The following is an 11,906-nucleotide window of genomic DNA, read 5'->3' on the forward strand; positions in this document are numbered from 1 at the left end:
AAGAAATTATCGATACGTCGGAGACGTATCAGGGAGTCTCCCACTTCCAATCTCTTTACTTTGTTTTTCTCTTGCTTTACTTTATTTTATTTACTGCTTTGTTTGTTCTCTATATCAAAAACACAAAAAAATAGTTACTTGCTTTACTTTATTTACTATCTTGTTTGCTTTCTCCATATTAAAAACACAAAAAAATTAGTTACTTGCATTTACTTTATTTAGTTTGCTTTATTTACTATTGCTAAAATGGGTACTCCTGAGAATACTAAGTTGTGTGACTTCACTAGCACAAATAATAATGATTTCCTATGCACACCTATTGCTCCACCTGCTGCTACAGCAGAATTTTATGAAATTAAACCTGCTTTACTGAATCTTGTTATGAGAGAGCAATTTTCTGGTGTTAGTTCTGATGATGCTGCTGCCCATCTTAATAATTTTGTTGAACTTTGTGAAATGCAAAAATATAAGGATGTATATGGTGACATTATAAAATTAAAATTGTTTCCTTTCTCATTAAGAGGAATAGCTAAAGATTGGTTGCTATCTTTGCCTAAAAATAGTATTGACTCATGGACTAAATGTAAGGATGCTTTCATTGGTAGATATTATCCTCCTGCTAAAATTATATCCTTGAGAAGTATCATAATGATATTTAAGCAATTGGATAATGAGCATGTTGCCCAAGCATGGGAAAGAAAATCTTTGGTAAAGAATTGCCCTACCCATGGACTGACTACTTGGATGATCATCCAAACCTTTTATGCAGGATTGAATTTTTCCTCGCGGAACCTATTGGATTCAGCTACTGGAGGTACTTTTATGTCCATCACCTTAGGCGCCGCAACAAAGCTTCTTGATGATATGATGATCAACTACTCTGAATGGCACACTGAAAGGGCTCCACAAGCTAAGAAGGTAAATTCTGTTGAAGAAACCTCCTCCTTGAGTGATAAGATTGATGCTATTATGTCTATGCTTGTGAATGGTAGATCTAATGTTGATCCTAATAATGTTCCTTTAGCTTCATTGGTTGCTCAAGAAGAGCATGTTGATGTGAACTTCATTAAAAATAATAATTTCAACAACAATGCTTATAGGAATAATTTTGGTAACAACTATAGGCCATATCCTTCTAATAATAGTAATGGTTATGGTAATTCTTACAACAATAATAGGAGTGTACCCTCTGGTCTTGAAGCCATGCTTAAAGAATTTATTAGTACACAAACTGCTTTTAACAAATCTGTTGAAGAAAAGCTTGGTAAAATTGATATTCTTGCTTCTAAAGTTGATAGTCTTGCTGCTGATGTTGATCTTTTAAAATTGAAAGCTATGCCTAATAAAACTAAAGATATTAAGTCATTTGCTACAGCAAATGCTATCCAAGTTTGTATTAATGAGAATATTAGATTGATGGCTGAATTGCATGCTAGGTGGGAAAAAGAAGAAAAATTTGCTAAAGAGAATAATGTAGCTAAAGTTTGGACTATTACCACCACTAGTAATGTTGATGCTTCACATGTTGCTAAACCTCCTACTATCAATGGTAAAATAATTGGTGTTAGCAATGTTTCTACTCCTAATGCAAAGCGTGCAAAACTGCCTGAAATTGATAAAACTGCTGAAACTGCTTGTGATAAAACTGCTAAAATTTTTCAAAATATTGGGGACAATGATCCCATTGTTGTAGATCATAATGGTTTAGATTTTGATGATTTTCACATCTCTGAAGTTATAAAGTTCTTACAAAAACTTGCTAGAAGTCCCAATGCTAGTGCTATAAATTTGGCCTTTACAAAACATATTACAAATGCTCTCATTAAAGCTAGAGAAGAGAAACTAAAACTTTAAACTTCTATTCCTAGGAAGTTAGAAGATTGTTGGGAGCCCATCATTAAGATGAAGGTCAATGATTTTGATTGTAATGCTTTATGTGATCTTGGTGCAAGTATTTCTGTTATGCCTAAGAAAATCTATAATATGCTTGACTTGCCACCATTGAAAAATTGTTATTTGGATGTTAATCTTGTTGATAATGCTACAAAGAAACCTTTGGGGAGGATTGATAATGTTCACATTACGGTTAACAATAACCTTGTCCCCATTGATTTTGTTGTCTTGGATATTGAATGCAATGCATCTTGTCCCATTATATTGGGAAGACCTTTTCTTCGAACTGTTGGTGCTATTATTGATATGAAGGAAGGTAATATTAAGTATTAATTTCCTCTCAAGAAAGGTATGGAACACTTCCCTAGAAAGAGAATGAAGTTACCCTATGATTCTATTATTAGAACAAATTATGATGTTGATGCTTCATCTCTTGATGTTACTTGATTCACACTTTCTGCGCCTAACTGAAAGGCGTTAAAGAAAAGCGCTTATGGGAGACAACCCATTATTTTACTTCTGCACTTTTATTTTATATTTGAGTCTTGGAAGTTGTTACTACTGTAGCAACCTCTCCTTATCTTGTTTTTATTTCATTGTTGTGCCAAGTAAAGTCTTTGATAGTAGGGTTGATACTAGATTTGGATTACTGCGCAGAAACAGATTTCTTACTGTCACGAAATTGAGCAGCCCCGTCTGTAGGTAATTCAGAAACATCTGCCAATTTACGTGCGTGATCCTCAGATATGTACGCAACTTTCATTCAATTTGAGCTTTTTCATCTGATCAAGTTAAGTGCCCCAAAAAAATTCGTCTTTACGGACTGTTCTGTTTTGACAGATTCTGCCTTTTATTTCACATTGCCTCTTTTGTTATGTTTGATGGATTTCTTTGTTCCATTAACTTTCAGTAGCTTTGTGCAATGTCCAGAAGTATTAAGAATGATTATGTCACCTCTGAACATGTGAATTTTTGATTATGCACTAACCCTCTAATGAGTTTGTTTTGAGTTTGCTGTGGAGGAAGTTTTCAAGGGTCAAGAGAGGAGGATGATACAATATGATCAAGAAGAGTGAAAAGTCTAAGCTTGGGGATGCCCCCGTGGTTCATCCCTGCATATTTTAAGAAGACTCAAGCATCTAAGCTTGGGGATGCCCAAGGCATCCCTTCTTCATCGACAACTTATCAGGTCACCTCTAGTGAAACTATATTTTTATTCCGTCACATCTTATGTGCTTTACTTGGAGCGTTTGTATGTTTTTATTTTTGTTTTTGTTTGAATAAAATCGGATCCTAGCATTCTTTGTGTGGGAGAGAGACATGCTCCGCTGTTGCATATGAACACATGTGTTCTTAGCTTTACTCTTAATGTTCATGGCGAAGGTTGAAACTGCTTCGTTCATCATTATTATGGTTGGAAACAGAAAATGTTTCATGTGGTAATTGGTATAATGTCTTGAATAATTTGATACTTGGCAATTGTTGTGCTCAAATAGATCATGTTTAAGCTCTTGCATCATGTACTTTGCACCTATTAATGAAGAACTACCATAGAGCTTGTTGAAATTTGGTTTGCATGATTGGTCTCTCTAGAGTCTAGATATTTCTGGTGAGGTGTTTGAACAACAAGGAAGACAGTGTAGAGTCTTATAATGCTTGCAATATGTTCTTATGTAAGTTTTGCTGTACCAGTTCATACTTGTGTTTGCTTCAAACAACCTTGCTAGCCAAAGCCTTGTATTGAGAGGGATTACTTCTCGTGCATCCAAAATCCTTGAGCCAAAAACTATGCCATTTGTGTCCACCATACCTACCTACTACATGGTATTTCTCTGCCATTCCAAAGTAAATTACTTGAGTGCTACCTTTAAAATTCCATTCCTTGTCTTTGCAATATATAGCTCATGGGAAAATAGCTTAAAAACTATTGTGGTAAAGAATATGTAGCTTATGTATCTTATTTCTTATAAGTTGCTTGTTGAGCGGTAACCATGTTTCTGGGGATGCCATCAACTATTACACCATTGTTGAATATCATGTGAGTTGCTATGCATGTTCGTCTTGTCTGAAGTAAGGGTGATTTATCATGATAAAATGGTTTGAGTATGCATATTGTTAGAGAAGAACATTGGGCCGCTAACTAAAGCCATGAATCATGGTGGAAGTTTCAGTTTGGACACTAATCCTCAATCTCTTATGAGAATATTATCTGTTGTTGAATGCTTATGCATTAAAGAGGAGTACATTATCTGTTTTCTATGTTGTCCCGGTATGGATGTCTAAGTTGAGAATAATCAAAAGCGAGAAATCCAATGCGAACTTTCTCCTTAGACCTTTGTACAGGCGGCATAGAGGTACCCATTTGTGACACTTGGTTGAAACATATGTTATGCAATGATAATCCATGTAAATCCAAGCTAATTAGGACAAGGTGCGAGCACTATTGGTATTCTATGCATGAGGCTTGCAACTTATAAGATGTCTTATGCATAACACATATGAATTATTACTACCGTTGACAAAATTGTTTCTATGTTTTCAAAATAAAAGCTCTAGCACAAAAATAGTAATCCATGCTTCCCTCTGCGAAGGGCCTTTCTTTTACTTTTATGTTGAGTCAGTTTACCTACTTCTTTCTATCTTAGAAGCAAACACTTGTATCAACTGCGTGCATTGATTCCTACATACTTGCTTATTTGCATTCATCATATTACTTTGTGTTGATAATTATCCATGAGATATACATGTTGAAGTTGAAAGCAACCGCTGAAACTTATATCTTCCTTTGTGTTGCTTCAAAGCTTTCTACTATGAATCTATTGCTTTATGAGTTAACTCCTATGCAAGTCTTATTGATGCTTGTCTTGAAAGTACTATTCATGAAAAGTCTTTGCTATATGATTCAGTTGTTTAATCATTGTCTTTACCATTGCTTCGAATCACTGCATTCATCTCATATGCTTTACAATAGTATTGATCAAGATTATGATAGCATGTCACTTCAGAAATTATCTTTGTTATCGTTTACCTACTCGAGGGCGAGTAGGAACTAAGCTTGGGGATGCTTGATACGTCTCAAACGTATCTATAATTTCTTATGTTCCATGCTACTTTTATGATGATACTCACATGTTTTGTACACACTTTATGTCATTATTATGCATTTTCCGGCACTAACCTATTGACGAGATGCCGAAGAGCCAGTTGTTGTTTTCTGCTGTTTTTGGTTTCAGAAATCCTACAAAGGAAATATTCTCGGAATTGGACGAAATCAACGCCCAGGGTCTTATTTTTCCACAGAGCTTCCAGAAGACCGAAGGGGATACGAAGTGGGGCGACGAGGCGCCCAGACCACAGGGCCACGCGGCCAAGGGTGGGCCCGCGCCGCCCTATGGTTTGGGGCCCTCGTGCCTCCACCGACGCTGCCCTTCCGCCTATTTATTCCCTCCATCGCGAAAACCCTATTACCGAGAGCCACGATACGGAAATACTTCCAGAGACGCAGCCGCCGCCAATCCCATCTCAGGGGATTCAGGAGATCGCCTCCGGCACCCTGCCGGAGAGGGAAATCATCTCCCGGAGGACTCTTCATCACCATGATCGCCTCCGGATTGATGTGTGAGTAGTTCATCCTTGGACTATGGGTCCATAGCAGTAGCTAGATGGTTGTCTTCTCCTAATTGTGCTATCATGTTAGATCTTGTGAGCTGCCTATCATGATCAAGATCATCTATTTGTAATGCTACATGTTGTGTTTGTTGGGATCCGATGAATATGGAATACTATGTCAAGTTGATTATCAATTTATCATATATGTGTTATTTATGTTCTTGCATGCTCTCCGTTGCTAGTAGAGGCTCTGACCAAGTTGATACTTGTAACTCCAAGAGGAAGTATTTATGCTCGATAGTGGGTTCACGCCTCCATTGAATCTGGGACAGTGACAGAAAGTTCTAAGGTTGTGGATGTGCTCTTGCCACTAGGGATAAAACAGCAATGCTTTGTATAAGGATATTTGTGTTGATTACATTACGCACCATACTTAATGCAATTGTCTGTTGTTTGCAACTTAATACTGGAAGGGGTGCGGATGCTAACCCGAAGGTGGACTTTTTAGGCATAGATGCATGCTGGATAGCGGTCTATGTATTTTGTCATATTGCCCTGATTAAATCTCATAGTAGTCATCATGATATGTATGTGCATTGTTATGCCCTCTCTATTTGTCAATTGCCCAACTGTAATTTGTTCACCCAACATGCTATTTATCTTATTGGAGAGACACCACTAGTGAACTGTGGCATAGTCGGTTCCCACAATGACATCATGATGCTCCATCGATCTTCGGCATTCTCCAGGCTTGTTGAAGGCAATGCTCGAGTGGTTCACTATGAAATCAATGGCAATGCATATGATAAGTCTTATTACCTAGCTGATGAGATCTATCCAAGCTAGGCCACACTAGCGAAGACGATTTGTGAGCCTCAAACAGAGAATGAGAAGAGGTTTGCCATAAAGCAAGATGCATGCAAGAAACATGTAGAACGGGTATTTGGTGTGCTGCAAGCTCGATTGGCTATTGTTCATCACCCTGCTAGATCATACAACCTTCAGAACATATGTAAGAGGTGATAACCTGTTGTGTGATTATGCATAACATGATCGTTGAGCAAGAGCGTGGCGACAACCTCCATGACCAGTGATGGAAATTTCATGCGAGTTGGTTGAGTTGCAGCCTGGGACTTAATCGTTTGAAAACTTTGAGGAGTTCTTCCATATCCACGTTGATCTCCGTAATAGCAACATCCATGGTCGTTTTCAGGCGGATCTGCTTGAGCATTAGTGACCATTGGCACGCCATGAAGAGTAGTCATCCCATCTTAGTTCTACCTATTTAATTTAAACTATGTTTTGTTATTTCTATCCAACATTGCATTTGAACTAAGTCGCTTATTTGGATGTAATAAAAGTACAAAGCTATTTATATTTATTTGATTGCAATTATATCTTTTCCTATACATATGAGGAGACGATTGTGTTGAAAATAAGGTCAAATTAAATCAATATGGACCGGCCGGACCAAAACGCATCGACTGATGGACTACCCGATCCAAACAAACAAAAATAAAATGAATATAAATGGTATTAAAATACATCGCACTGCTGTATATATATATACCCTTATTACCCAAGCAAAATAACACTACACCGGTCCACCGAAAGCATTGAACTGCAGAATATACATGACCTTTGTTGGGCCGGCCTTTTCCACATGGCCAAAACAAGATTGTTTTTTCAGCTCAACTAGCAACTGCATACTCTCAAAAAAGAAAAACCAACTGCATTTTCCTGTACTCTCAGATCAGTCTTCCTCTTCCATCACATCCTGGTGATCTTCTTCATACGAAGCATCCGAAATCCTGGCAATTGTTGCCCTCGCTGCATCTTTCGTCCCGAGAGCCGTTTGCTGGAGACGGTCAGCTCCGGCCATCAGATTCCGCTGATCAGTATCATCACTGTATCAGACCACTTACACTTAGCAAAAGGAAAATGATACTATGCCCTCGGGGGATGATGTGTTCGCAACCTCCGGTTTCCTGGCCACACGATGGAAGGAATCATCCGGTCCGGGTCACCTCTCCTGCACACCACGTGGGTGGCCCCCACCACGTTCACCTTATCCTCTTGCTCTAATCTTCTCTGTTACTTTTGTTCTCACGCACGCACGCAGAGGAGATGACCGCGCCGCCGTGCTCTCCGCCGCCGTTCGCCCAAGCTTCCGCTGCGCCGCCGTTCGCCCAAGCCTCCGCTGCGCCGCCGTTCGCCTAAGCCGTCGTGTCCCCATGTCGATGGCCACCGTCTCCGGCGCCTGCCCTCCCCATCACCATGTACTCCGCATCTCCGCCATGATGCGAGCAACGCAATGGAGCGGCCGAGACGGAGCAGCCCCGCGCGCGAGCTCGGGCTTCCCGTAGCAACCCTGCCACGCGCCGCCACACCCCAGCCACTCCCGCCGCCGTGCCCCAGCCATGCTCCGGGTGCCGTCGCGCGCCGCCGCGAGGTGCGGCCATGGCACCCCGAGGTCCTGCTCTCCCCATTGCCAGCCAGCGAACCAACCGCATGAGCTCGGGCCGCCGCACCCCCGCACCCTAGCCACTCCCGCCGCCGTGCCGTCGCAGGCATGCTCCGGCAGCCGTTCCTGCCTTCGGCGCCCTCGTCCGTCCTGCGCCGACGGGATCACCCATTTCTGCTGCACCGTGGTCGCGAGCAGCGCTGGCCGTTGAGGAGCGCAGGGACACCAAGGCGGGGCTCCGCTAGGAAGCTGCTGCTGGTAAAGGGGTGCTATCTTCGACGGCATCTGGCGATGCTACCAACCGCAGTGGAGAGTGCTACCTTAGGTACCTATTGTTGCTGCCGTCGGAGGCCGGCGTTGCTACCTTTGGCGTCTGTTAGTGCTACCAGCGGAGGGTGGATTTGCTATCTTAGGTGTTCGACGTTGCTACCGACGGTTCAAGGTGTTGCTACCTTAGGTACACGGAGTTGCTGCAACTTTTGGCGGCGCTGCTGCAGGCGAGGTCTGCTGCATTGTCTCTGCAGGGCGAAACTACTAGTTTGCTTCAAGCGTTACACATTTTTGATACAATATAGACCTTTGTAAAAAATGTTGTGATGCAAATTTTTTGCTATAATTATTTTGTTGTTTTGCTACTTTAATATAGAAATTTTGCTATGAGGTCTCCGGCGAGGTCTTCTCAATTTTTTCCGATGATATTGGGTTTTGCTACATTACCACTTTTCTGCTACAATAGCATTTTTTTTTTGCTACGAGCTCTCCGGCGAGATCTCCGGCGAGCTCAGCCTTTTTATTTGATTTCGTGACTGAACCGTTTTTTGCTACAATGTAGCAAAAGCGGGTTATGTTTTTGCTGCCGGGAGGTATTTTTTTGCTACATTCAGCAAGAGCAGATCTGGCCGTCTAAGATGGCCGATCCGACGGCTGGCGACCCGGGGGCTGGGAAATCAAATCCCCCGGGGGACGCCCAGCAGTTTCCTTAGCAAAACCGTTTTTAAACATGTCTGCTTGTTCTCACATCTCAAGATCTCACTAGGCGAGCTTCACTTCACTTCCCAGTTCCCACACACGGCTCCCCGTTCCTCTGCCTCCTCGTCCTTCCTCCGGCGCCGCCAAACCCTAGCCCGCCCGAGCCAGCCGGAGGAAGAGGCGGGACGGTCGCTATATATGGCGTGGGCGGCGCGGTTCCTGACGGCGGTCTCGTTCCTCGCCGCGGGCATCCTCTTCGCGCCGGACTCGCTCGTCGGCGGCAGCCCCGGCCGCCCCGCCGCCGGCGTTGCAGCGGCGAGGCTAGCCCACCTCCTCTGCTTCGCCACCGCCTGGGGCGCCGCGCTCTGGGTCACCTTCATCGGCGGCATCGTCATGTTCAAGTAAAAAACCGCTTGATCCCTGTCAGTTAAACTTGTTAAACCTTGTTTGTGTGCGGAATTAACCTAGGTTACCTACCTCGATTGATATTCCGCTTAGTGGATACGTAGATTTTGCACGTGTTCTACATCAGCTTCAACTTTGGTAGGTCTCCACCATGCTCAAATTGTAACGCTATTTGTGACAAACAACACTAAATTAGTGCTAGAATCCCATAGCTCCTCAGCAACTTATCTGAACTGCTAGTACATTTTATGATCTCTTACCGCAAATCACAAATATGTACACTTGGCAGGACAAAAACATGCCCTGTTGGGAAGGACACCGGCAATTTACCATCTACAAGCTCTCATCTAGATAGTTGTTTGGTATCTAGAAAGCTTGTAGGTGGTAATTATTCATCAAACATTAGCTGCAACTCTGCAAGCTTATAACAACTTAGGCTATCCTTTGCTAGTGTAGTATAACTTGTAACTAAAGAATCTATGCTATTCGGCTTCTACGAGAAAGTTAGGTTGTTTACTTAGACTGTAAGATGCATTTTCAGAGCAATACAAATGCAACATTGCTCGTTGGATTGTTCAAGTGCGCCTTCATTGTTGCGACACCTGCAACCATGAGCTCAAAGTTTGTTGTTCTATTACCAAAATCTATTATAAAGAAATTGACATTGTTTTGGCCAAATCTTTTGGATTATGAAGGAATTTGCCAAGGCACCAGTTTGGGAATCTACAGGGGAAGATGTTCCCAGCCTACTTCATGTTGATATCAGTGTGCTCAGCCATATCGGTAGCAGCATTTGCATACCTCCACCCATGGAAGACAGCTTCAACTATTGAGCGTTACCAGCTGGGATTCCTTCTTGCGGCCCTTGGTTTTGACCTCTCCAATCTTCTTGTCTTCACCCCCATGACCATCGAGGTTAGCTCCTTTATTCATATTCTTTAGACCTGTTTACATGATTACATTCAGTTTTTGCCTTCCATTACTTCTACTTATTGATGAAAAAATTATATTGTATCTGAGCTAGGTGACAGTTGTAGCGACTAGTAAATGTTCATCTATATAACCAGACATTGTTGAAGGTGATAAATATTGTTGGATCTGACATTGCATGCTGTCTTGGATTAACTATTTGTTGCTACAATCACAGGCCCATCTGAAATTCCTTTTGTGATTTATATCATATTTTCAGTTGTGAACAAACAAAACTAGCGTGGTAGTTGGTGGCCATAGTCTCGTCGGTAGCACACAATAACACTGTGTCATTAAACTGCTGAGTGTCCGATAGAAGAGCTTTTGTTTAGTTTGCGATATGCTTAGCAATTTAGCCTTGGGAAAGTAAACAAGCAGTACTCGTTCTAGATGTTGAAAGTTTTTATGTTTTTGTTACTATCGTAAAATGATTATTTCAGCTATGTAGGTACACTGAGCAATCAGGCAGAGTGTTCCCAACAAAATATGTCCCCACATGTAGGCCTTTTGGACACCTAATACATCATAACCCATAGTTCGTCGTGTATAAGTTTGCCAATTTTACTGTTTGCTGAAAACAACTGTAGTATGTGGTTTACAGTTTTACCCTTGGCATGAACTCAAAAGAACCTATGCCTATGCAACTTTACTAGCGACTCTGCCTTTATCGAAAAAAAAATACTAGCGACTCTGCTCATCTTGTGCAGATGATGATGAAGAGGCACAAGATCGAGAAGGACCTCGGCATCGGCAGCGAGGTGGGTGGTTCGAGGAATTCGGACGTTGCGAAGACGAGTCCCGCGCTTGCGGCGATGAACAAGAAGTTTGGGATGATCCACGGGCTGTCGTCGCTGGCAAACATCATGGCGTTCGGCAGCCTTGCCATGCACTCCTGGCATCTCGCCAGCAAGCTCAAGCTGTGACTGGCTGAAGGTCAAGTACCTCCACGAGTCCCATCTTATGGCCTCTCTTCTCTGCGGGTGGAAGGAGCTTATTATGGTCTAGGTTGATTAGAGCTAATGAAAGAGTCAGTGTGCAAACTCTGAACCTGCGTGATGTGGTCTTGAGGGAACGTCTGCATTGTACTGTGTTCTAAAAAAAAAAGAGTGCATGGAGTGTCTCCCTGATTATCTAGGCGAATTTCACGGGAATGAGTTTATCTTATCTAGGCAAATTTCACGGGAATGAGTTTATCTTTGCAGATCATTTGCGTTTGAAATAACCCTGGAATTGCCACGAGTTGCATCTAGATAGTATAAATGTCATGCTCTGGTGATGAGATCTAGAGCAGCAGGCCGACAAGACGAAAAAAAACCTCGCACAGCTCCTCTCTCCCCTTGTCGTCCCCTGCGGCAGCCGAAGGGGAGAAACCCTAGCCCCACCCTCCAGCTCCCTCTCTCCCCTCCCTCCCCTGCCGCCGCCAGCGTGTGCCGCCGGGCAAAGCCCGCGCGGTGCCGGCGGTGGTGGGCCTTCCCTTACCCGGCGCATGGTGGGCCATGCGGGGCGGCGCTGCTCCATGGCGACGGTGCAACTCGGCGGAGGTCGGCGGGGCCTGGCGCAGCAGTGGCCGGCGAGCTGCGTCAGGAGCGTCCTCTCG

The 11,906-nt window shown here is 42.8% G+C and overlaps 1 protein-coding gene across 1 annotated transcript; it reads left to right on the plus strand.

Annotated features, from left to right (window-relative positions):
* The first annotated feature begins 8,966 nt into the window (after positions 1 to 8,966).
* LOC127294466 (uncharacterized) lies at positions 8,967 to 11,460 on the plus strand. Its single transcript, XM_051324286.2, has 3 exons — positions 8,967 to 9,336; positions 10,036 to 10,255; positions 11,017 to 11,460. Exons 1-3 carry the CDS (start codon positions 9,134 to 9,136, stop codon positions 11,230 to 11,232), a joined length of 639 nt encoding a protein of 212 aa, XP_051180246.1. The 5' UTR covers positions 8,967 to 9,133; the 3' UTR covers positions 11,233 to 11,460.
* The last annotated feature ends 446 nt before the right edge of the window (positions 11,461 to 11,906 follow it).

Source organism: Lolium perenne, chromosome 4 (assembly GCF_019359855.2).
Source record: "Lolium perenne isolate Kyuss_39 chromosome 4, Kyuss_2.0, whole genome shotgun sequence".
NCBI classification, from domain to species: domain Eukaryota; kingdom Viridiplantae; phylum Streptophyta; class Magnoliopsida; order Poales; family Poaceae; genus Lolium; species Lolium perenne.